The sequence below is a fragment of the Chrysemys picta genome, chromosome 10 (assembly GCF_011386835.1).
Source record: "Chrysemys picta bellii isolate R12L10 chromosome 10, ASM1138683v2, whole genome shotgun sequence".
NCBI classification, from domain to species: domain Eukaryota; kingdom Metazoa; phylum Chordata; order Testudines; family Emydidae; genus Chrysemys; species Chrysemys picta.
Genome location: NC_088800.1, coordinates 25,992,173 through 26,019,309, shown reverse-complemented (window position 1 = coordinate 26,019,309; position 27,137 = coordinate 25,992,173). Strand labels below are relative to the sequence as shown.

Here is a 27,137-nt window from a genome sequence, read left to right as displayed (position 1 = left end):
TAGGGATCATTGTGATCATCTAGTCTAACCTCTTGTATAACACCAGCCGTAGAACTTCCGCAAAATAATTCCTGGAGCAGATCTTTTAGAAAAACACCCAATCTTGAGTTTAAAATTGCCAGTGATGGAGAATCCAATGACCTTTGATAAATTGTTCCAATGGTTAATTACTCTCACTGGTAAAAACTTGTACCTTATTTGCAGTCTGAATTTGTCTAGCTTCAACTTTCAGCCTTTGGAGCATGTTATACCTTTCTCTGCTAGACTGAAGAGCCCATTATCAAATATTTGTTCCCCCTGTAGTGGGTTCTAGACTATAATCAAGTCACCCCTTAAGCTTCTCCGTTTGACTCGAGGAGCTCAATCAAATTAGTTTATCACTATAAAAGCACATCTTCTAATTCCTGAATCATTCTCGTGGCTCTTTCCTGAACACTCTCCAGTTTATCAACATCCTTCTTGAATTGTTGGCACCAGAACTTGACACAGTATTCCATTAGTGGCCACACCAGTGCCAAATACAGAAGTAAAATAATCTCTCTCCTCCTACTTGAGATTCCCCTGTTTATGTATGCAAGGCTCTCATTTGTCTTTTTGGCCATGTTGGGTATGTCTACCTGCAAAGAAAAACGCCAAGTGTCAGAGCCTGGGTTAGCTGACTCAGGGTCACAGGGCTCAGGCTGCAGCGCTAAAAATAGCAGGGTACATGTTCCCACTTGGGCTAGAGCCCAGACTCTGATCCCCTCACCTTGCCAGGTTTCAGAGCCCCGGGCTCCAGTCCAAACAGGAATGTCTACACTGCTATTTTTAGCCCTGCTGCCTGAGCCGCATGAGTCTGAGTCAATTGACCTGGGCTCTGAGACTTGGTGCTGTAGGTTTTTCTTTGCCGTGGAGATGTACACAATGCTGGTCTAGCAGCTCACGTTGAGCTGATTATCCACCAGGACTCCCCAGTCTTTTTCAGAGTCACTGCTTCTGAGGCTAGAGTCCTCCATCCTGTAAGTATGGCCTATGTTCTTTGTTTTTGATGTATATTTTTAGATTTAGCCATATTAAAACACATGTTTGCTTGTGCCCAGCTTATCAAGCAATGCACATTGCTCTATATAAGTGACCTGTGCACTTCATTATTTATCACTCCCCTACTTTGTGTCATCTGCACAGTGATTCTGTTTTCTGCATGGTCATTAATAAAAAATATTAGAGCATAGGGCCAGCAACCAATCCCAACAGGACCCCACTAGAAACACTCCTGCTTGATGATTTTTCCATTTACATTTACAGTCTGAGACCTATCAGTTAGAAATTTAATCAATTTAATGTGTGTCATGGTGATTTTATATCATTCTAGCTTTTTAATCAAAATGCCATGCGGTACCTTGTCAAATGTCTTACAGAAATCTAAGCATTACATCAACACTACTACCTTTATCAATCAAACTTATAATTTAATCAAAAAAGATTAAATTTGACAGGTCCTGTTTTCTGTAAACCTGTGTTAATTGGCATTAATTATCTTACCCTCCTTAAATTGTTTATTAATTGAGTCCCATATCAGCCCCTCCATTATCTTTCCTGGGAACAGTGTCCGATTATAATTAGCCAGGTCATTCCATTTTGACCCAGCTTCCTCCAACCTTCTTTTCTTGCATCGTCGTTATTCAGATACTTTTAGTCATTTTTTCCCCATTGTCTTGCAATTTTAGTTTAATGATCTGATAGGTTTTGGGGTTTCAGTCCTTGTTTGTAAAAAGATACAAAATGTATAATGAATAAAAGTCAGTAATTTAGAGCTCACATGTTTCTTAACCCCTTACATGGGCAGAAGGCTAAAGAATAATTTTGCATTTAATTACACCTTACAGGAACACTGGTATATTGCGTATGAGGGTGATATGTAGAGTTTTTGCCAATTAAAAAAAAAAAGGTGGGTGGAAATTTCATGCTCCACCCTCCATGCAGCAATCCACCTGGCCAACGAATCAGCATGCAATAGCAAATTTTATTATCTGAATTGAAAAATGGAATACCCTTTAAAACAAGGGTACAAAAACATCTGCTCAGCAGAAGATTTAATTGAGAAGTTGACAGAAGTTCAAAGGCCACAACTAATTTGCATAATATGGAATAAATGGTAGCTAACTTCATCTTTAATGTGTCTGCATATCCCATGGAGATTTACGTGCCAGTATTAAATGTTCTGTCCTGATATGAACAGCCCTTTGCTTGCATTAAGAAGGTGCACTAGATACTAGAAAGTACAATCTCCACAGACTGAAGCTCCATATTTTAGGAAAGAGAAGATGCAGGATTCATTATAGATACCTAGCTGTGGGCCACTTTTTTTGAACACACCTGTTTTAAACATATAGATGAATATCTATTTAGGTAATCATAACTGATAAATGTACCATAGATGGTTCCTTGGCCATACACCAAGGTGTATCTGGTAGATAAAAGACTTTCCAGTGGACTGGAGGTTTGCCCTGTTCAGCAGAAATTCTACTTCTATGATCCAAGCACTAGTAACCCTTCCTGTCACACCTGTTGCCATTCATATTATCAGATCAACTAAGGGTTTTGCTTTGTAGTCAGTGATCTGTATCAACTTTGGACTCTCACAACTTTGGTCTAGCTAGGAGATCAACATGCTGTAGAGGTGACTCAGAGTTCCAGGAAGTGGATGCCTATGGTATCCCTCATGAAAACTCTTCAACACAGTGTTTCCCAAACTTGGGACGCCGTTTGTGTAGGGAAAGCCCCTGGTAGGCCGGGCCAGTTTGTTTACCTGCCGCGCCCGCAGGTCCGGCCAATCGCGGCTCCCACTGGCCGCAGTTCACTGCCTCAGGCCAATGGGAGCTGTTGGAAACGGTGTGGGCTGAGGAACGTGCTGGCCGCCGCTTCCAGCAGCTTCCAGTGGCCTGGAGTAGCGAACCGCGGCCAGTGGGAGCCACGATCGGCTGGACCTGCGGACGCGGCAGGTAAACAAACCGGCCCGGCCTGCCAGGGGCTTTCCCTACACAAGTGATGTCCCAAGTTTGGGAAACATTGCTATATATTTTATGAAACAGAAGAGATTAACAGTGCAGCATTCCATCACAAAACAGGGCCTGCTAATAATCCCATTCCCATTAGATATTTACAATTCTATCGTATTTCCTAATCAGGACACAGAAGTAACAAATTACAAAACTCTATGCTGATTATTAAAATGACTAGTTAAGTATTAAAAGCTGTAAGAGGAAGCCCTTTCTAGAAAACAAAATCCTGAATGGAAAAAAGTGATGCAGTTGAAAAAGAAGCTATCTAATTTGTTCCCTTATCATAGCATTAGAATTGCAACAGGAATTCCTGGGTTCTAATCCTAGCTATACTGACTGATTCTAGCCTTGAGCAAGACATCTAACCTCTCTGCTTCTGTTCCCCATCTGTAAAATTGTCATATGAATACGTACTTCTATACATAAGGGTGATATCAGGATTAATTGATTATTAATGTGCTTTGAAGATTAAGGTCTAGACTTGATAATGTGCCAGAGCAGTGCTCTTCAAAACTGAGATGGGAGGATAGGTGGCTTTATTCCATGTTTCTTCTCCTTAGTTCCAGCCCTGGCACAACTCTGAGCAGTGTCTAAACTGCACTCAGTGAAATACCTTGAGAGCTGTTATAACCATGGATTTCATGAGTATTGCAGTCCTTTGGTCATGTCCTCTTCCTGGCTACACCCTCATAAAGGAGAGGGGGCCTAGGGATGACTATGCCAGCTTTAAGAAACCTGGGGATGCCAATAGAATCACTAGCGGGTTGGATCCACTGGTATTCAGTCCCAAGAAGAGATGTCTGCATAGATTTCAGAAGAAAGAGTAGTCTGAACACCGTTATACTTCAGAGTTAAGGACACACTTTTACTCCTGGGGGAATTCTACACCAAAAAATTTAAATGTTTTAATTTTTTTTATAATATTTTAAAATTCTGCATATTTTGTTTGTCAAAATAACACACTATAATAATGCCACTTTCAATTATTTTGGTAATTTATTTCAAAAAATACTTGTCAGCAAGCATATCTGTAAGAATACAGGTAAAAGAAAAAGATTCAGGAAATGTTTTTTCGACAAATAGATTCCTTACTAGCAGGGCTTTGGAGCTCCGCTCCAGCTCCAGGCAAAAACCTGGAGCTCCACTGCTCCGGAGCTGCTCCGCGCTCCAGCTCTGGGCTCCTCTCCAAAACCCTGCTTACTTGGCATATTAACACAGAACTTTGAGTAATTCATTTAAACTACAATACAAAAACGTATTTCCTGCACCCCTCAGAAGCAATAATGGGGGAGTTGAGAGAAAGGGAAGGCGCCTGGGAGTGAACCTGGAGGGTTGTTAGGTGTGGGTAGGAGATGTCTAGAACAGGGTTTTTTTGCAGGGGGATTGTTAGGGAGTTGGGGACCCCAGCCTCTCCCATTCAGTCAGGTACATCTGCCCTTGCTTTCATGTGTCCCTGCACCCTCTCCCCGCTATCCCCATGTATCCCTGTCTCCTTGCCCCATCCCCGTGTCCCTACACCTTCTACCTCCTGGCCCCATGTGGCCCTGCAGCCCCCTCCCATTCATCCTCTGGCTCAATACTGTCACCCTACTAGATCTTGAGTTAAGTACCCCAGTCTGTCCCTACCATAGCCCTTCTGAACCCCAATCTGTGCCCTCCCTGTGTATTCCGCTCTGTCTATCCCATGCCTCCTCACCTGGCCCTGCTGTGAGGAATGCAGCCTCTGCACAGGGTGGCTGCCCTCTCTTCTGGTGCTACACCAGCCCTTGGTGGGAAAAAGGTGTAACTGCAGCACCTCTCCAGCAGAATCTATATTCTGCGGAGAAAAAAAATCTGTGGGGGGTGGGGAGAGACATGAATTCTGCACATGCACAGTAGGGCAGAATTCGCCCAGGAGTACTCTTTCTTCTGAATCCTATCTAAAACTAATGAAAACAAATGCTAACAAATTCCAGAAAGGCAAAAGGATATTTAGAATATTTGGGTATGTCAACACAGCAATTAAAAACCTTTGTCTGGCCCATGGGCTAAGGGGCTATTTAATTGCAGTGTAGACATTTGGGCTTGGGCTGGAGCCTGGACTCTAGGACCCTGAGAGGTGTTAATCAAGGGTTAATAGCCTGTTCTAGGTAGCAGAAACATCTATAGCTGCTGTTGCCAGTAATCTAGCAATTGGTCAACATTCTCTCCCTGTCCCAGAATCTCTTCCTGATGCTTCAAGTCTGTCAAAAGAAGCTGATTTCTCAGAATGTATGGGAAACATAAATCCACAGAACAGAGCAAGAATTTAGACAAGAATGTGGATTCCTTGTTTGCTTTATGGACGGATTTTTGAAGTGCAGGAAGAGCTTATTAGGTCTTTGTACTTTGGCTGGTATAAACCTTATTTTTTCCTTATAATTATGGTAGTGTCAACTCTCATTGCTTTATTGTGAGTTTCATGATATTTGATGTATTCCTACATTAACCATAGAATTTAATAGTGAACATTATAAGTAAGGTAACAAACTCCCTTCTGTTGTAAGTCTTAATCGAGATCCCTCTTCTTTTTTTTTACACATATACTAAACTGATTCATCAGCATTTTACTCACCTAAAATATATACCCACATGCTCTTTATTATTCCATAAAATGTTAAATAATAACTTAATGTCCCTTGGGAGGGGTAAGGTAGTTACAGAACCTTCTATGTATGTGTAAGTGCATTCTGCACAAATGTATGAGGAGGGAATGTGTGGTTCTCTTGTTAACCACATGTTTCTCTTACTCAAGGAACTGCATACTAATGGCAGTGTCAAAAGAGGATGTGATAAATCCATGTGCTATAGACACAACTGCTACATAAAGCACATGTATTTGGGGAGCTAATATTAAAACACTTTTAATATTAAGAGATACTTCCATAGTAGTTCATATGTCTTATCATCTCTTAGCATGTCTTCACTGCAGAGATAACTCAAGTGATTGGCCATGCTGCAAAGCATATCCAAGTTATTGCATCCTTACTGGTACTGTACTTGCCCATCTCTGTCACTAGTACTCCTGGGGACATATCCCATGATTCCTTGTGCTACAGTAAGCTGAGCTACTGCATGGTCCTTTCCTAGGTAATTGTGGGAGAAACTGTCTGTCATGGGGCAGAATTGGGGGAAGGCCTTGGAGGACTTCCAGCACTCAAGTGATTTAACCTGCAAAGTGGGTGGGTTACCAACCTGAATGAAAGCAACACCTGAGCTCTAACCCACATCCCCAGCTGAGCCAGGTAGCCCAGGTTGAAAGCACCCCCAAACTCTAAGAGGGCTTGGGACAACATGAGGAATATGAGCCTGCCTCAGGGTAGCTAGTCCCTGTGGATAGACTAAGCCCAGTTCCCCTGGACCAGAGCTGGTGAACCCAATCCAGTCAATTAAAAAGGGCTGGGCTCCAGCTGGGACTATAAAGGGCTGCTAGGATGTAGCTGGGAGAGGAAGGATTGAGGCACGCTGAGCCCTGGGAAGGGAAAGTCATATAGGAGTAGAGCTAATACTTGTGGCGGGTCCCTAGAGACAGGGGCTCTAGGAAGGGCGCAGAGCTGGCTGAGGCTAGCAAGCTGCCAGGAGTTGGAGTGCTAGAGACCTCTAGAAGTGGTGGCCCTGGGGCCAAGGATTGAGTTAAGACTGTTTTCTGTGCTAACCTCTGTGAAAGAAATAAACTTCCTTGAAAAGACTGGGCATGGCCATACATGCTTTGGAAGTGGGGAGAAACCTGGCCCAGTGATAGAGCCCAAGGTAACTCTGCAGTGAAGACATACTCTCTGTGGCCTATTGAGCAGAGGCTAACATCACATATCCAAAAAAGCCAGTGCATTATGCTACCAAGGGACAGACAAAATTAGGTTAGTTTACTAGAAAATAGGACAGTCCTATCAAATATAGAGCATCTGGTCACTCTGTAAAGAAGTAACTCACTGAAAACTAGATGCAGTGGTTTGAGCTGAATTTTCATGTATTTATTCATTCCAAAAATGTACTCCTAGGTTAAATGAATGTAAACGCAACATTGATCCAATTCCTACAAAATAAAAAATATGAAAAAATTATCAGAGAGATTTCTAACACAGCTTCCAAGGTAATTTATTATTTTTAAAATATATTCTCTGTAGATCATTGCACCATGGTTCTTCTGAGCAAGAAATGAAAGTAAGATCAACAGCATTCATTGTTCATATCATACTCTAAATTATATGGTATGTATATTTTTTTTGGATCTTGCTTTACGCCCCAGTGCTATAACCCCAGACTTGCACCCCAAGGATGTATTTACAACAAGATAGTGTCATTTAAATGTGGTTGTTGTTTTTTTTTTGGGGGGGGGGGGGGTTCTTATGACCACATGGTCATGCTACCTGTGATGACTGGTGAATTTTATTGGTAATATCTAAAATTGAGGTTTTAAAAAAATTACTAGGCTGTTGACTTTGAAAACATAGATTTGCATGAAATAAGTTTCCTCTAATGAGGAAACTAATGGAGTTTCTTCTGTTTTAGCATCTGGCTCTCAAATGTGTAACTACTTGGAAGTATCACAAAGGCTAAGGTATAAAATGAGTTACACCTAGCATGGGACGTAAGTCATTGTTCTTTAAATATATTAGGAACAAGAGAGAGATGAAGGAAAATGTAGGTTTTCTACTTAGTAGGGAAGGAGAACTAATAACTGACTTCAAGAAGGCTGAGACTTCAAGAATAGGCTAATGTCTATTCTTCTTCAGTCATTTCTAAAAAGGTTAATGGTGACCAGACACTCAACACAAGTAATATTAACAGCAAGTGCGAAGGAATGCAAGCCAAAATAGGGAAAGAACAGGTTAAAGAATATTTAAGTAAGTTAGATATTTCAAGGTGGCAAGACCTGATGAAATGACCCTAGGGTACTTAAGGAGCTAGTTGAAACAATCTTGGAACTGTTAGCTATTCTCTTTGAGAACTGATAGAGCATGGGTGAGGTCTCAGAGGACTGGAGAAGGGCAAACATAGTACCTATCATAAAAAGGGAGTGGGGGAGAAGACTTGGGAATAATAGACCAATCAGCCTAACTTTGATATCGTGAAAGATATCAGAACAAATTACTAAGCAATCAGTTTGTAAGCACCAAGAAGATAATCAGGTTATAAGTAATAGCTAACATGGATTTGTCAAGAAAAAAATCTCACCAAGCCAACCTAACATCCTTCTTTGACAGTGTTATTGCCTAGTGGATAGGCAGAAGCAGTAGATGTGATATATCTTGATGTTAGTAAGGCTTTTTGACACAGTCCCACATGAGATTCTCATAAGCAAACTAGGGAAATGTGGTCTAGATTAAATTACTGTAAAGTGGGGATGCAAAACTGGTTAAAAGACCATACTCAAAGAGTAGTTTTCAGTGGTTCACTGTCAGACTGGGTGAATGTAACTAGTGGGGTCCCGCAGGGACCCATCACCTCCCAATATTTTCATTAATGAGTGGGAAGCAATGTTCCCTCTAATTTTTTCCCTCCATGTGTGGAATGCATTTTGTTATGTGCACCAATATCAAAGTAATGTGCGGATGTATGCCACCAATAGAAACAAAAAACCTAGATATAATATATATTTTTAAAGTTACTATAGGAATAACTACTCCAGCCAGGACAGGTTAGGCATTTTAAAACTCATGACTCAAAGAATTAAATTTAAGCCTAAGAGAGAAATAAAAATTATGAAAAGCATAGATGAGTCAAAAAACTAAACTAACAGCACTTTGAAAGAATACAATTGTGGAATATATGTGCATTGCAGGAAGCATCAAGAAGTAACAACAACCTAAAAAGTATGTGTTGGGAGGTGTGTGTGTGTGAGAGAGAGAAAGACAGTGTGTGTGTGTGTGTGTGTGACAGACACATGCTGCCCCTTTAAGTAGATTGGCACTCACCAGACTGAAGCCTGCTTGTTCAGATGCAGCAGCCGCAGCCGCCAGCAAACTCCCTCCCACTTCCCACTCCCCGGAGCCCTGTCATGTCTCTTTCCAGGGATTTTCTCCTTTACCTGAATATAAATTATAAAAGCAGTGATCTTGGACATTTGTTTTTATGACATGCTTATTACACACTATTTATTATTATAATTATTTATCATTACAGTATTTTTATTACATTATGAAAACAGCAACACTCTTCCAAGATCTCACTTCCGTAGCTTGTATCGCTTTGAATAAGCCTATTATAAGACAAGGCTCCTATGTTTCATCAAGGAGCATCAGATGTGAAACAGCATGAAGGTATTTAAGAAGCCAACTCAAAGAGTTCCTCCTACACAAGCATTCAGGTCTTGAACAGTCTAGGCAAACAATGCACATTACAACAAAGCTTAAACTTGTTCTTCATAATAATTTTAAAAACAATACTGTCTATTTAATTTTAAAAACAGCAAAAAAATCCACCTCCCTTTCCATTTCTTATAAGGAGTCTTGAAGTTTAAATCTCCTCAATGTGATAGATAGGCTTGCTTTGATCTTCTTAGCTCTTGGAAGTCCAGGGGCTCCGGGCTGCTGTCCTCACACTGCCCACAGTCCCTAGGGACAGCTCTGTCTGACATTAGGGATTTTTTCCCCAAGAACCCCCTGTAACATTTTGTGAACCACCAGGGGTTCACAAACCCCAGTTTGGGAACCACTGGTCTAGGCATACTTGGTCCTGCTTCAGCAGAGGGGGCTGGATTAGATGACCTCGTGACATTTCTATCATTCTATAAATTTCAGTCAACCTATGGACATGTAAGGATATGTGTTTACTTTTAAAAAAATCAGTAGCAGAATCCAGACATGGGAAAGGGGGCTGGGAAAGGTTCTAGATAGGAGCTGTACAGTTGAGCAGAGCGTGTAACTTCAGGAATAATGTCTTCCTTACTCTATTAGAGTTCTGTGTAAGAAGAAAGTGACACTTTCTTAACCATTGTCACAAGACAGAATGTAGATGTTAATTTATGTTATACAATCTTTCACCTGACCATTCTTAACAAAAATGTACAGGGACAGAAGGTATAGGAACTAGAAAACATTAAATGACTTGTCTGTTCTTAACTTGTATGTTTAAATCATCTCCATTTCCAAAACATGTTATCTCATTTTTTTGGAAAGTAACAAAAGATTCATGCCCTGATCCTGCAAACACACACATGAGTAACTTTAGGCACCTTATTAGTCTCATAGAAGATAATAGGAGTATGATCTCCCACATACTTAAGTGTTTGCAAGATGAGGCTTTAGATTATAAAGGTGCTGCATACTGTAATAAAATCTAGCTTCATATACATGCAGTTCAGGGTGTGTGAAAAGGCACATACAATTTGTTTGTCATTATAACTAATTATTTCTTAAGCACTGTTCTTGGAACTATACAGGCAGGGTAGATTGGTTTAAAAATTTAAATAAACTTTAATAATGCTTTCCATTTTTTTTTTTTTTTTTTTTAGTTATTGTCCTAAAGCAGTGTTTCCCAAACTTGGGACGCTGCTTGTTTAGGGAAATGGAAGCGGCGTGGGCCAAGGGACATACTGGCTGCCGCTTCCAGCAGCTCCCATTGGCCTGGAGCAGTGAACCGCGGCCAGTGGGAGCCGCAATTGGCCTGACCTGCGGACACGGCAGGTAAACAAATCGGCCCGGCCCGCCAGGGGCTTTCCCTAAACAAGTGGCGTCCCAAGTTTGGGAAACACTGTCCTAAAGAAAGGTTGATTCTCATTAGTTGGTAACCATTCAAACATGTTGATTTCCAACTTTACACTATATTTAGTGCTTCTTTTTGATAACTAGTTGGATACACTATACACAATTTTTATGTAGTTTAACTTACATTTATTCGGATTCTTAATTTTTGCATTTTTATTATGTTAGAAAATGGTCAGTGATGCATTTCTTATTTACTAGATTTTTTTTTAATTGTGGTTATTTTGTGTCCAGCTCTATTTGGATGGAAATTCAAATTCAATTAAAATTTTAAAAAAACAGCATTTTAATTAAATACTACTACTTTAATCGTGTGGGATACATAAACCTTTTAAACCAAAGCAAGTTTTGCATTTAAAACTGATTTATTAAACAAGGAAGTTTTATCTGTAGTTAATAAACTGAAGTTTTTCCAGACAGTCCTTCATGTCCTTTAAGATTGTAGAACTAGTGGATCTCATCCTCACACCTAGTTTTTATTTATGAATCAGAGGAGGAAAATAAGTTTTCTTGATTTTTCAACTCCCAACTGGTTTTTTAACTTTGAATAAACTAAAATGAAGAAAATACTCCCTCTGCTCTGCACCTGGAGAAGAGGCTAGTGATGTCAAAAGCTGGTTTAGCACTTCTGTAAACCCTGGTTCCAGGTTTCACCAGTTCAGTGGTTTGATGTTTCTTTAAAATTTGGCAGCAATCATGTATTGCTTAATATTATTTTTTATATTTTATTGAAATGATTTAAATAGATTGTAATCTAAATTGAAACCTTAACATATGTTTTTCAATGTCAAGTTTATTTTTAAATAGGTATATATTTTTTAAAAATAAACCAGTATTTAATTTAAATAAGATTTTTTTATCTAGATACAATCTGTGGGGTTTTTTAAATATTTTTTTAAATAATTTTTTATCCACCCTGCTGTACAGAAAATATAAGATACTGTCCCTACCCCAAGGACCTTGCACTCAAGGGTCCCAGTCTTGCCATTGGATCCACATGGAAGCAGTCTTATCCCTATACAGATCCCTCTGCAAAATCAGGGCCTAATTAGAGAGACAGTACAATCCTGACATTTAAAGTGACGGATTATCATTTTTGCAGAATGATCCTCATGAAGTTTCATTGTCTCTTGGCTTGCTTTATTATTCAAGAGTATCGCATATGGTGCCGTGCTACTGTTCTTTAAGTAGAATACTTGGGCAGAAAAACAAGTGTAGATGAACAAGGCTTTCAGCAGAACAAATACATAGAATCATAGACATGGGGAAAAATACAAAAAGCCTTTCCAATAGGCAAAAAAAAAAAAAAAAAAAAGGGCAAAAAGCCTCCTTATTTATATAAACTTCAATTGGAATAACGAACCTAAATTAGAGACAAAATTTGTAAGAAATATTTGATTCAAACAGATTTTTAAAGACTAATGATCACTACTATTAATGGAAAAAGGTGATATGAATAAACTAAACTTGTTTACACTTAACAGATTCTTTCCCTATTTAATAAGTGTAGTTTTTAATTCTCCTCAAACAATGGGCTTGATTCAACTAAATTTTTTGTTTTGATTCCAAAGGGAACAGTAGCTAGTCCCAAATAATATAACTGTAGGTAGTTAACAGTGTGAACATGGCTGCTGTTGTGAAATTGTTTTTAATTAGCAGATCAAATACAAACCCTAAGTATCACCACTTTCCCAAATGAGTACTTGGCTGCTGGGCTAAAAGGGCATCTCCTGTAGCTCAAGTCACTAGAGGCTGTTATAATGAACTCCTAATTTTTCACAGGTGCATTTCCTATATGGTTTGTGAAGGCACCAACTTTATAGGTCAGCATCTTTAACTTTTTTTCAGAAAGTTCCATTTAAAAATTAATTTCACCTCAGTGTAGGTAACTTGTTGAGTCTTGTACTATGTGAAAGTCTTCGATAGTGTAATAATTCTCAACTGAAAGCAGCCTCTAAATATTACTGCTCCAAATATGCCACTGTTTCCTGACATTTCAACCTTATCTTCTCCTGAAAAGTAAAATATTAGCCTGTCTTCAACCTTCAAAGAGATGAGCTGTTTTTCACTGACTTGTACATAGTCTTTTAAAAAACTAATTTTAGGGATTGGCAGATATGGTGAGTAATCCTGGCTTGTAGTAAAGTGTGTGAATAGCTTTCACATGAACTTGGAAAACATGAATAAATATCATATTTTAAAATGCTGTCAAACTTAGATAGGCATCTGTATATTGCAGAAGTTTAATATCTGCACTCCACCTGTCTCAATAAAAGCAAGATGAGTTGAATGATTCAGTGTTACTGTTTCTCAGTGAAATCATATACTAAAAGTGAGATGCTAAAGGAATCTGACTAGTTTGACATTTATGTTTACAACAATAAAATTAACTACACAACACAAATTTCTTTAGGATTTCATTTTTTCTCACAGCTAAGTGAGTAATAAAAAGATACCATGTTAAATGTATGCACATTTTTGTTAACACTTTGTATTACAACAATTAATGAAACAACTTCATATTGGAAATTTCAGCTGCAAGCAAATTAATGACTTGCTAGAGAAAACTGTAGATTATAGACACTATTAGCTAGATTCGTCAAAGGGATCAGTATAGGCAGACGCTATGCTCACATGGGACCTTTTGTGGTGTTGGAACTTAAAAATGTGATACTATCCCTCAAGCTTTATATAATGCTTATATAAATATTTAACAAAATATATATTTTCAAATGATGTGGGAGCCAAACCTGTATTTCTGCTCTTAAGGGTACATCAACTCTCAGCTGGGGCCAATACAGAATAATACAAAATGATAGAGAAGAAATAAGTTCCCCTGACAGGGAACTTTGCAAAATTCTTTAAAGGTCCAGTTAGGTGGTCCACTCTTTAATCCCACCATCAAATCCCAACATATCAAGGAGTGACACTTTCAACTATTCAAATATTTCACCATCCTGCCAAAACTCTCAAATTTTGAAAAGTAAAATAGTGGGTACATAAATTTAAAAAAAACCAACCTGATTCTATGTAAAAAGCAGGATTTACAGACCATTGGTCATAGTTAGGGCTGCAGGTTTGTCATGATTGGGGGTGGGTGGGGAGCAAAAAGTCACCTATAGTGTGAATTTTCCTGTTTGTCTGTGACTCACTGTCTCACAGCAGCTCCCCTCCTGCAGGTCTGGGCCTGGCTCCGTGCTACTGGCATTGTGACCTGGTGCACTGGGTTGCAGTGCCACTCAGGCTTGACCCACCTGGCCTTCCATCATGATAGAGAAGTGAGCTCAGGGCAGGCTTGCTCTCCACTCCCAACCTCTCCTCCACACTGGGACAGGATTACGGCTGTTGTGCACGGGTGGAGGTAGGGTGAGCAGATGTCCCAATTTTATAGGGACAGTCCCGGTTTTTGGGTCTTTTTCTTATATAGGCTCCTATTAACCCTCCCCCCACGCCCACTCCCACCCCCTGTCCCGATTTTTTTCACATTTGCTGTCTGGTCACCCTAGGTGGAGGAGACCTTTTCTGAGTGGTCAGTGCTCAGCAGAGCAAGGAGGAGTGCATTTTTTATTTAAAAAAATAATAATCGGGGAGCAGTGACTGCTGCATGATTTTTTTATTTTAAAAAATGCCATGACAAATCTGCAGCCCTACTCATAGTCAAGTATCCTCCCTCCAGCAGTGGACAAGCATGTAAAGCTTACTGTACGATGCTGTACAGGAGGAGAGGGATGTAGTTCACCTCAGATTTTTGCTGCGAATAAATAGGGCCATCTCAAATCTTGCAAGCAGCACTGGTAGGATGCTTGAGTCCCTGAACCAGTTGTGGGACTTCTAAATCATCTTGTTGAAACATGATCACATTTTGATCCAGTGTGGGGATATTTTTTAGTATCATGACAGTGTGGCGATGGCCAAGTTAGTCCCTCCAGAACAAACGGAAAGTGAAAATGGTAGGATAAAGTACAGCCTAGTGCATCTACAGTGTCTAGAAATCCTAGGCCTAGACTATTACATACATCTATATGATCTTCTTAAGTCATCTAAATGGTCATTAGTATTAGTCATTAGATTTTGGAGATCATGCAGGTGTTTATCGGAGTCTTAATATTCTTTAACCAGACAAGGAAGTTTCTTGTACGGACCAAGTTGGTGCAACTCTTGCCTTCACCTCTCATACTGATCCAACTAGTTCTTGCGGGGGGGGTGGGGGGGGGTGGATGTGCGTGTACACAATCCCAGTTGATAATCAACATATGAGATAGAAGAACTGCTCAGTGGAGCTGTACTGATATACCATCCAGCTTGGCCCAGGTAGCGCGCTCTTCCATCATCACCATCCTGCCATTAACAATGCCTAGCTCTTACATAGTGCTTTTCATCTATAGACCTCAAAGAGCTATACAAAGGAGGTCAGTGGTATTATTCATTTCTGCACCTGCAAACCTCGTTCACGTCTAAAATTAAAAACAAAAAAGACTATGGCAAAAAAAATCTGAGTCTTCAATGTTCTAATCTATAGATATACCATCACAACAAGCAGAGTACCCAAGGCTTAGTTCATGCCAATAGGCAAATGATTTAAATGGCTAGTGTCATGAATAGTCAAGTCCAGTCAATATTTGTTTTCCTTAGCAAATCAAACAGCATGCATCAGACTTTCATTAAGAAATGATTCCATCTAATATTGCATGTTTAGGGTCCTGCACTATGTACCTTAAGCAGATATTCAGTGGCCTTTACCATATGCAGTGGTGGTCTCCGTCCATGTCTTAGTCCAGATAACAAAACCATCACCACTTCTGTGATTATTACTAAGAGGAGTATGGTCTGAGGACAGAAGTAGGAGAGAGGAATTTGAGTTCTAATCCTGGCTTTGACATTAACTCTCTGTGGCCTAGGCTAGATCCCTTAACTCTTGCTTAGTTTGCCCACCTGTGAAATGGGGACAATACTGACTCACCTACCTTGCAAGGATTAGTTAATGCTTGCACAGCACTTGGGTATTTTCATAGGGATTTTGCTCTTCAGTCAGTACCTTGTTTAGCAGTCTTATTAAACAGGCTAAGTGTTTAAAGGGTCTGGTAAATGAACTATTTTTTCACCTCAGAGCTGTGGCTCTTTCAAAAGAGGCACTTGGACCAAAATTTGTACTAAAACATGTGCACTGCTTCAATTGATCTCAGAGGTTTGGAGCCATGCATGTAAGGACAGACTCCAATCCCGTGACAGGATGCTAAGGGGAAGCTTGCACTACTGCGGGCACAGCCTCGGCTGTGATTATTCTCCATGTGGGAATAAATGACTTCAATCAACAGGGCTGTCAGGTCTATTCTTTCACTAATAGATTTGATAGTAAATTCACTATCAAACTTAAAGTATTTGGGGCTGGGAGACCCTCCATATGTAGCTCCTCTTATCAAAACAGCAAACTAAAAGCCAACAGAATCATAAGTAAGCAGTACTGAAAGCTAGGCATACTGCTCCTGGGGTTACATAATAGTAGGCCATTCTGCGAAAGAAGCACAGGCGCCATGTGACTCTTCTATTTGGCCCTGCCCCAAGGCCCACCCCTGCTCAGCTTTCTGCCCCGGAAGCCCTGCCCAGGTTCCACTCCCAGCCCCGCTCGGCCCCCTTGCCCACAGCTCATGCCTGTTCGCCCCCTCCCCCAACTCACCGCTGGCCAGATGAAAAATTGAGCCGGCTAGCTGGCCACTCACACAAGCATGCCTCTTCTTCCTCGTCCCCTGCTGCCCACCTGCCAGCCAAGCCAGTTGGCTGGGCTCATGTGCCTCTTTGTCCGGCCGGCCGGCTGGCCGAGCCATCCATCCATCCATTTTACTACTCATGCGCACGTGCCTCTTCGCCCTCTTCCCCTCCCCCGCCCACCTACAGGCCAGATGCTCACAGCTTGCACACGCCTCTTTACCCCCTCCTGCAAGGCTCCCATGCGGGTGGAGCCAGGATGGGAAGATGATGCGCTCCAAAGGCTGTGGGCAGGCTCTTTGGGGAGGCTTAGCCTCCCCTGGCCTTTTATACCTGCCGCCTATGCACAGGAGCAATGTATTTTGAGACAAAGGAAATGGAACAAGCAAAGAACCAGCTAGAAGTGGAGAGGCAGAGTAGCAGGACAGTGTCTTTGTTTTTATGTTTTGTATTGTTTGTTAAAAAAACATACGCAATCTCAAATTGGAATAAGTAGCTTTGTTTTTGCTAGATTAACACTATTGTTTATTACAATGAGAATCTTTGTATGGTGCATAATAAACTTGATATACATGGCAACTGAACCTTTATTGTCTTTACAGTATGTTGAGCAGCTATTAAACATAAAAAGGATGTTAGAATTATTTCTATCACTTGTAGCAACTAGGGTCTCCACTTGAGGATCAGAACTCCATTACTCTGGGCACTACAGATATGTAACAAAGAAGATGGTTCCCAGCCCAGAAAGCTCAAGAACGATGGGATTTTCATTGTTGTATGCCAACCCATTGTTTTAAAAAATGCTTCTAAAAGAAGCCAAATAGAAGCTTCATCTTTAGAAATGGGCATTTAAAAAAAACACACGCCCTCCTTATAGAAGCTCCTATGTAATTTAATAAGGCCATATATATATAGTTACCCCTTTTTGACCTGAGCAGCTAGCCAACAATTCAAGGTCTAATAGGTTGTTCCAGTTAGGAGAAGGAAGAGAACATGGTGAAAGTCTGGTATTTCTTTGATGCAGTTTTGTTTATTTACAAAAAAATGTACAAAGTCCTGTGTCTCTGAAAGCAGAAGGAATCAAATAGCAGGAAATAGCTTCTTTTGCTCAGAGCACCAAAATATTATTTATAGTTCGCACCCCTGACCCCAAAAAACACTTCCTCAGTTTCTTCTAGGGTCAGCCACCATGCTTTCAGCTACTCCTTCAGGGTGTCTCTCAGCCTTCCCTTGTTTTTGTCTGTTTTGCTTCCCCCCCCACCACCACATCACTAGTCAAAACAATACTCAGCAAAAGCTTCTAAGGGACTCATATATTCCTTTTGTCTCAGGTGGGGGCTTAGCCTTGCAGTTGTTAATTGAAGGATGAGTTCATACACCTCAGTCTCAATGAAGTTTTTAACTTAGTCCATCATAGGGTTTCATCCAATTCATAATAGTATTAATGTAAAAACCTATAGTCTTGATAGGAATTTTATATCCTTCATATAGATTTTTGAAGCACCCTATAAAGTTCAATAGAAAAGATATGACTTTCTATTAAGCTATATAGGACTTTTCTATCAGAGATTTACACAGCAAATAGATTGCATGTCAGTTATAGGAGAAAATAATAATTATTGGCATTGATGAGGTATCCATCACTATGGTTTCTGGATGCATTTTGATTGTAATGGTGTCCCTGGAATAGGCAGTATACAGTTCATGATCCTCTGCAGTACCAAACTAGTTAACTTTAAAACAAGGAGAAAATTGTTTGGAATGCTCCTTTTAGTGTAAGTCCATAGTCCAAAGATCAGAGAAGGAAAGAGATAAAATGGAGGAAGGAATACTCACAAGATGGCGACCAGGGTCACATGAGTTAGTCACGTGCTTCGATGACTCCTAGGAGTGGTCATTACTCATATTCTGGCTAAAACATCCACAGGAAGGCTCCCCAGGTGGGGATGAGCTTCTTCTATAGCTCATTGTAAGGTGGGCTTAGCTCAGTGGTTTGAGCATTGGCCTACTAAAGCCAGGGTTGTGAGTTCAATCCTTGAGGGGGCCAATTAGGGATCTGGGGCAAAATCAGTACTTGGTCCTGCTAGTGAAGGCAAGGGGCTGGACTCAATGACCTTTCAAGGTCCCTTCTGGTTTTAGGAGATAGGATATCTCCATTAAATGTTCCTTAATGGTTCATTCACAATGTGCTGGCCAGACTGGGTGTAAATTACCTTGTGGGTGTTACCACAGGACCAAACACATTTGAAATACAGGTATATAGTCATAACTTTAGATATAAAGATGATACACACATACAAAGAGGATAATCTTATTCAGCAAACCATAACTTCCATTAACACCTTACATTACATACTTTGTATAAGATTTGTTGCAACAGTCTAACAGTGGCAATATTAATGATATAAATGGTCATGTTTCAATTATACAGCACCACACATGGAAAATCTGGACAATTTAAACTTTGTTCTAGAGGACATACACATAGCCTTGTCTCTGAAATCTGCTTCAATTAGATACAAGAGGCTGCTACCGAGAACACTATATCCCCAGCATTCATAGTCCCTTTGGGAGGACAACCAAAGTGTTCCTGCTGCATAGCAGAGAAGGGGGAAAGAGATGGCAACTGTTATAAGAGAGACCTTGGCTAGTTTACAGCTTTATAGATCACGGGAAACAGATTAGAAATTTTGTAACTGTGAAATCATGGCTCATAACAAGGTTTTTTGACTAATAGCTTCATAGTTAGTAGAATTCTACTATCCATGTATCACAAAGAAACTTTCCAAAACCAACTGTACATACTGTAACTCTTTCTGAGAATGCTTATAATTCCCTGATTTACATCATAGCTGTGGGGATACTGCCAAGAAAGCCATTTCAGTTCTAGTGATATGGAGGGAAACTGTTAGACAAATACAGCATTTCTTGGACAGTGTAGTGGGGCAGTCACCCCGCTCCAGTTTGGAAGGGATTAAAAACAGCCTTGGGAAAGGGCTGCCCCGGGGAGCCAATCAGAGCCCAATGGGAGGGCTCCTAGGGAGGAGGTAGGTCAGTCTCACTCCAGCCTTGGAGTGGGAAGGACCTAGCTGCATAGGAGCACAAGGGTACCAGAAGCAGAGCAGTACTGGGGAAGGGCAAAAGGAGCTGGGGAGCTCCAGCCTGGCAATTCCCCAGGCTGAAGCCTTGGTCAAGGCCTAAGGAGGTACTGGGGCTGCAGAGGTACAGCTCGGGGATAGGCAGAGGCAGCTGGTCCAACCCCCTTGCCAATGATGAGTGGCCATTACAGACTGCAGTTTGCCCCAGAGAAAGTGAGCTAGATGACGACTGGCAGTAGCCACTTAGGCAAGGTGGGCATAGGGGGAGGGGGTTCCCCTGCGAGAGGAGACCCAGAGTGAGGGGGTACTGGGTGTTGGCAGAACCCCAAAAGATAAGAGGGCACCGGGGTCCAGGAGGGACATGGAGCCTGAGGCAGAAGAGACACTGGCCAGCAGGGGGCGCTCTGAGGCTGAGGCGCTAATTCCCAGACGACCAGCAGGAGGCGCCACAGCAGTGAGTGCTCAATCTGCTACAGACAGAATATAGAGTATGATGCTTCCTTTAGTTAATAAAAGTCACTCAGAGCTAGTGATACCTCAGAAGAAATCCTGAATAACATTCTAGTAAGGGAAAATTATGTGTATCATATTTTCGTCCTTTATTAGGAGGTTGTGTGTAATGAGAGGATATTTATTGCTCAGGAGTTGATTGTTCTTATGGCTTATTTTCACTGCTCCACAGCTGCTCATGGATGTCACAAATGTAGCATTATGACTTAGAGAGGGTAGGGAGAAAGACTCATGACTCCACCTAGTAACTGCTGGGGAGAAACATCCTGAACATAGTCCCTGTGGTACCCCAAGTTCTGGGAGTTTAAATATGGATAGCTCTAAGGCATGATGTGGAAGTGGGAGAATACTCTCTCCTACTTGGCTACATTAGGGCTAGGCACAGTCTAGCCCAATACTTTTCAGCTCCTATACAAGTGGTTGCTTGTTTTGTTTGTTTTTTAAAGGAGTTCTTCCTTCACCCTCCACTGGACAGAGATATGAACTGCTTTGGGGATCCTACATCTGATTCCAGAATAATTAATTTCTAGTGACTTACAAACCCTGGAGAGGGGAACTTTTACAAAAGGAATTTCCACTTCCCATATGTGTGTAGATCTGCCACTGAATGTCTGCTAACATTATGCTGATGTGAAACTACTGTGTATTGGCAGAGAAACACACAATACCTTCCTCTGTCCCTTGGCAATATTGCATTAAGGAGGTGTGTGTATGTCTTAAATAAGATGGTCTAATTGTGGAGATTTTGTTTTATCTAGGATTGCCCCACTGTGTGTCACTGTGAAGCCTAGCATGTCTGTTGAGTCAGTGTGAAGTGATGGAAACAGCTATAATCATGGTCGAGAGCTCTTTTCTTTTCTTTGAACATGGTGATAGTCTAATCATTGCTGGGATTTGCAGCCTGTTACAGTCCACTTTTTATGTTCTCAGACACAGTGCAAAGTATAATACAGAAAGCCATGACAAGAGTCCTAGACCATTGTGATATCAGATGTAACTCAATCACCTCCCTTACTCTGCATCTAATTTGCATGCAACAGTTACAGTGGTGGGTTACTTGGCCCAACTGCCAGACCTGTGGGATAGCATGGGCTTGCAGCTACTAGGAGATTCATAATGACTATGACTCCTAATAATTGAGGTTTATAGACAACTTCTGCAATAAAAAAAACCTATTTTTTCTAGAGTTACAGGGAATATGGCTATAAATACTACTCAATAAGACAAGTTCTATGATGTAATTTTTAAACAAGGTTCTCTAAGGCATATGTTCAGTGGTGTTGCACCATTTTTTGTGCAGTTTAACACTTCAGCCAAGCACTGTAACCATTGTCTGGCATCATCCCATTGCAACAATGCTCTTTACTGTTGAATTGTTTAATTGAACAACAGTAGACACAATGGCCAAACCAAATATTTATTTGCTTGGGTTTTCTTTCCCCTGTCTGGAATATAAGAGGTGGTAAACATTTAGCACTGAATTTGCTCTGATGTAAGTGACACTGGGTGCAATCTAGTAGTTCTTATGAAAGTAAACTCCCTTTGACATTGATGTGAGAAATGTTGGAGTAGGACCTTAATTTTTAGAGTTGCAGTAGATAAATTGTGGGGCTTATTTAATCTTTCATTTATAAACAATCAAGGATCTATTTTTAATAGACTAAGGTTATCTTAACATAGTAATCAAATTACAACAGAAAAACCCTGGAGATTAAAGAGGTGCTTTTTTTTTTTTTAAAAGCAACACTTTTATTTGCCTTCAGGCAAAAAAACGAATGTAGTAATAAGTGAACCTGTTTTCATCTTGATTATTTTCATCTAATTAGAACATTTCCTATAACTTCAGTCATTTTGGAATCTGTTCTGTCCCTGATGAATAAGAGTAACTTCCATTAATGTTAATGAGAGTTGTACATGCGCGTTGCAGGGAGAATTAGACTCCTGTATGGGCTAATTACCTTTTATTGTTCTGCATGCTGATTTGTTGGAAGCAGTTTAAAAAAGCATTTACAATTTATTTTAAAATGCCTGGCATACAGGAGGCTCATTTTAGACATTTAGGAGGTTGGCGGTGGAAGATTTACACTGAAGTACTGTATGTTGATCTTTGCACATTTGCTCAAAAAAGGGGAAAATATAAACAAGTTAAATATACCTATCAGACATTATGGAATCATTTTATAAACAGAATAGATCACTTTGAAGTGTTTATACTTATGCTGAATTCCTCAAGGTATGATGTTATAAGTAACAACCAGCCTCGGGAGACTGAATGCAATCAGTTTTACAGGCATACACCTTGTGGAGTGCTTAAGTAAACCACATGTGTTGAACAATGTTTGTTTTGCAGATGTTCATTTAGTATCTGTTTGTGCATTCATACGGTTTCAGGTTCCCCACCTTAACTTATCCATGCTAATAAAATTTTGGCAGCAGCTATGATTGCCATATCATGTGGATCTTTGCTTGCTAAATGTAAGTGTCTAGTGTCTGCAAGCGTAAAAAAAAAAATTAAACAAATCCATGACTTCAACAGCAATTAATAGGAGTGCCTCAGTCTGACATGTCTTTCTTGCTGATGTACCAAATGGAAATATGCTATTGTGAGCAGATACTGTTCCCAAACTGCTCTCCGATATAGTCCACATACTGTGCAGAATCCAAACTCATCCCCTTCTTGGGGTTTGACTTATTAACAGCTATGCAACAATATCTTCAGCTTAAACATCTCTCAAGAGTTTGGCATCTCCCAAGGTACCTTCCTTAAGACAGGTCAGCCTACGTTCTTTGAGTGACGTTTTTATTGGTGCTCTACTGTACATTTGGCAGCGCCCCCTGCACCTGTCATCAAAGATCTTCATCAGCAGTGCCTGTTGGACCACACATGGGCACCTTCCCCATCTCGCACCATGAGCGGGATGTGTGTATATATAGCACTGTGCGATCCGAGCTCCCCACAGTTCCTTTCTACTGCCTTTGGCCTGGGACGCAATCCCCAGCAAAGCCCGCTTCTCCTTTTTTGACTAGCTAGATAGTGCCTTACCTGTTAGTTTTTAGTGTAGTTCATAGTTACTTTGTTCTTTTCGTCCTCTCCCTTTAAATTTTTTTTTAAAATTCCTTTTTGTCTTCCTGTTAGTTTGTAGCTTAGGTTTCCATTTTCCTGCTTCCCACCCTCTGACTGGAAAGCTTTTTCCCTTACCCTTATGCCTGGATCTCCCCACTTTAAGAGGTGCATCTCCTGCTGGGATGCCTTTCCAGTAACTGATGGCCAACCGCAGTGCATCTGCAAAACTGTGCTTATTGTCACAACCTGACTGCCACAGCCAGAAAAGACTGGGACATTCGACTAAGACTTCTCCTCATGGAGAAATCATTGAGTCCAGTATCGGCCTCAGGCACAGATACTTCCCCTGAGCGGCTATCACGCTTCACTAAGGCCTGGTCTACACTAGGAGGTTATGTCGAATTTAGCAGCATTAAATCGAATTAACTCTGCACCCGTCCACACAACAAAGCTGTTTAGTTCGACATAGAGGTCTCTTAAATTCGACTTCTGTACTCCTCCCCAACGAGGGGAGTAGCACTAAATTCGACATGGCCATGTCGAATTACGGTAGGTGTGGATGGAAATCGACGCTAATAGCTCCGGGAGCTATCCCACAGTGCACCACTCTGTTGACGCTCTGGACAGCAGTCCGAGCTCGGATGCTCTGACCAGCCACACAGGAAAAGCCCCGGGAAAATTTGAATTCCTTTTCCTGTCTGGGCAGTTTGAATCTCATTTCCTGTTTGGACATCGTGGCGAGCTCAGCAGCACTGGCAACGATGCAGAGCTCTCCAGCAGAGATGGCCATGCAATCTCAGAATAGAAAGAGGGCCCCAGCATGGACTGATTGGGAAGTCTTGGATCTGATCGCTGTGTGGGGCGATGAGTCCGTGCTTTCGGAGCTGCGATCGAAAAGACGGAATGCAAAGATCTACGAGAAGATCTCCAAAGCCATGACAGAGAGAGGATACAGCCGGGATGCAACGCAGTGCCGCGTGAAAATCAAGGAGCTGAGACAAGGCTACCAGAAGACCAAAGAGGCAAACGGACGCTCCGGATCCCAGCCCCAGACATGCCGTTTCTACGAGGCACTGCATTCCATCCTAGGTGCGGCCGCCACCACTATCCCACCACCGACCGTGGACTCTGAGGATGGGATATTGTCGACGCCCGCTTCCTCTGAGATGGTAGTGGACGGGGAAGATGAGGAAGGAGATGAGGAGGACGAGGCAGTCGACAGCGCTTACAACGCTGATTTCCCAGACAGCCAGGATCTCTTCATCACCCTCACAGAGATCCCCTACCAACCGTCCCCAGGCGTTAACCCGGACCCAGAATCAGGGGAAGGATCAGCCGGTAAGTGTTTTAAACATGTAAACATTTATTTTAAACAGAACATTAACTGTGGGTTTTTCATGATTACATTGTCCTAGGCACTTAAAGGTTTAGTCTGTGGCAGTGCAACTGCTGCAAAAAAATCTAACAATGTCCGGTATATCTTGATTGGTTTGCCCTAGGCACTCTACTGTTTAGTCCTTGCAAGTGCAGCTACAGTAAAATTCGGTCTATATGTCCGGGGATAGAGCAGAAATCCTCATGGGACATCTCCATGAAGCTCTCCTGGAGGTAACTGGAAAGCCTTTGCATGAGGTTCCTTGGGAGAGCGGCCTTGTTGTGTCCTCCGTAGTATGAAACGTTTCTGCGCCAGGCTATCATCAAGTACTCAGGTATCATTGCCTTGCACAGCATGGCGGCATAGGGCCCTGGTCTTTGCAGGCTTTCCCGAAGCATGCGTTCCTTGTCGCTGTCTGAAATCCGCATCAGAGTGATGCCGCTCATGGTGACCTGCTTTGAATTACGGGAATGTTAGTATTGGGACTGCTTGCCTGTTCCTTTACAGAACTGTAACCGGAGGTTTACAGCCATGTGGTGGAGGCGGGAGAGGGGCAGCATAGAGGTATCTTTCCCGGGGACAGCCGCGAGGGGGTGGGACAGGGGCAGAGTTCATGCTTGCCAGATTGCTGGCAGCAGGAACTGGGCAACGCTAGGAGCATTGCTTTGAACGTGAAAGTAGGGCAGTGCTATTATTAAAGTTTTAAGCTGCCACAAGTCTACGGCTTACCATGTCAGCCCGCTACCCAAATTCCGCTGTCCTGTTCCGCTTCTGTGATCTGCACTGCAAGACCCCAGGGACTGAATGCGAAGGCCGAAAATTCGACCTTGTCCTGAGTGCGCATGTGATAGGTGCTGTGAATGGTCTTGTTCACAGAGAAAGACTATTTTCTTTGTTCACCAAAAAATTTATCTTTCTGAGGAATTCACTCCCTTTTTCCCATCCCACAGCTGTGACTGTCTCCCGACCTACCCGGTCATCAGACTCCCAGAGGCTGGCGCAGATTAGGCGTAGAAAGAAAAGGACACGGGACGACATGTTCTCAGAACTTATGGGCTGCTCCCGAGCCGAGGCAACCCTGCAGACTCAGTGGAGGGAGAACATGTCCCAGTACCAGCGAGCACACAGCGAACGGGAGGAGAGGTGGCGGCAGGAAGACCAGCAGGCGACTCAAACGCTGCTTGGACTAATGAGGGAGGACTAATGTAACCGTCCTCCCCCTGCCACAAAGTCACATAGCCCCCACAGACAGAGTCCCAAACAGGAGGGGTGGCAGGCTCTGTTGAAACAATCAGTCCACCAGTGCGGACCACTGTAGAAGCAGGAGCTTGTCATTCCTCGAGTTTAGAAGCATCCTTTGCATCACTACACTACACCCGCTCCCCACCACAGTCTGCGTCCCAGTTTCAACACTTTACCGCGAAAACAGTAATAAAGAAAACGTTGTTCATTAACAAATTTTCAGTGATTTTATTGTTAAACGTGGGTTGGAAGGGGGTGAACGGGGCATGAAACTGGAGAGGATAGTGAACATTCACTGGGTAAAGAAACGGGTGCAGGTTCAGCTTCTCTGTAAACAAACTAAATAGTCACAGGTTACCCTGCTCACTGAGGAAACTGGCTTTCAAAGCCTCCCGGATGCACAGCGCGTCCCGCTGGGCTCTTCTAATCGCACGGCTGTCTGGCTGGGCGTAGTCAGCAGCCAGGCGACTTGCCTCAACCTCCCACCCCGCCATAAAGGTCTCCCCCTTGCTCTCACAGAGATTGTGGAGCACACAGCAAGCTGCAATAACAATGGGGATATTGGTTTCACTGAGATCAGAGCGAATCAGTAAGCTTCTCCATCTCCCCTTGAGACGTCCAAAAGCACACTCCACCACCATTCTGCACTTGCTCAGACGGTAGTTGAAGAGTTCCTTTTCACTGTCTAGGGCACCTGTATAGGGCTTCATGAGCCAGGGCATTAGCGGGTAGGCTGGGTCCCCGAGAATCACTATAGGCATCTCCACATCCCCAACAGTTATTCTGTGGTCCGGGAAGTAAATACCTTCCTGCAGCCATCTAAACAGACCAGAGTTCCTGAAAAGACGAGCGTCATGAACCTTGCCCGGCCATCCAACGTTGATGTTGGTAAAACGTCCCCTATGGTCCACCAGTGCTTGCAGCACCATTGAAAAGTAGCCCTTTCGGTTAATGTACTGGCTGGCCTGGTGGTCCGGTCCCAGGATAGGGATGTGAGTTCCATCTATAGCCCCACCGCAGTTTGGGAATCCCATCGCGGCAAAGCCATCTATGATCACCTGCACATTTCCAAGGGTCACTACCTTTGACAGCAGTACATCAATGATTGCGTTGGCTACTTGCATCACAACAACCCCCACGGTAGATTTGCCCACGCCAAAGTGGTTCGCAACTGACCGGTAGCTGTCTGGCGTTGCAAGCTTCCAGAGGACTATGGCCACTCGCTTCTGGACAGTCAGGGCTGCTCGCATCCGGGTGTCCTTGCGCTTCAGGGCAGGAGACAGCAACTCACAAAGTTCAAGGAAAGTTCCCTTCCGCATGCGAAAGTTTCGCAGCCACTGGGATTCATCCCAGACCTGCAGCACTATGCGGTTCCACCAGTCC

General features: G+C 42.2%; 1 protein-coding gene across 5 annotated transcripts; it reads left to right on the top strand.

Annotated features, from left to right (window-relative positions):
- Nucleotides 1-843: 843 nt before the first annotated feature.
- LOC122174034 (myb/SANT-like DNA-binding domain-containing protein 1) lies at nt 844-25,964 on the top strand. 5 transcript variants are annotated; one of them, XR_010590724.1, is made up of 4 exons: nt 844-998; nt 7,184-7,267; nt 24,637-24,745; nt 25,463-25,964. XR_010590724.1 is itself a non-coding variant. In XM_065558257.1 (2 exons), exons 1-2 carry the CDS (start codon nt 23,899-23,901, stop codon nt 25,714-25,716), a joined length of 831 nt encoding a protein of 276 aa, XP_065414329.1. In that variant the 5' UTR covers nt 11,035-23,898; the 3' UTR covers nt 25,717-25,964. The 5 variants fall into 5 exon arrangements, 1 of the variants encoding a protein (XP_065414329.1); XR_010590723.1 differs by having other exon boundaries at nt 24,637-24,846; XR_010590722.1 differs by lacking the exon at nt 24,637-24,745.
- The last annotated feature ends 1,173 nt before the right edge of the window (nt 25,965-27,137 follow it).

Bases quoted from the DNA above. Each gene is read 5' to 3' on its own strand.
- LOC122174034 (XM_065558257.1), top strand. From the start codon at position 23,899: ATGCAGAGCTCTCCAGCAGAGATGGCCATGCAATCTCAGAATAGAAAG. The intron at 24,476-25,462 runs GTAAGTGTTTTA...CCCATCCCACAG, and splicing joins ATCAGGGGAAGGATCAGCCG to CTGTGACTGTCTCCCGACCT.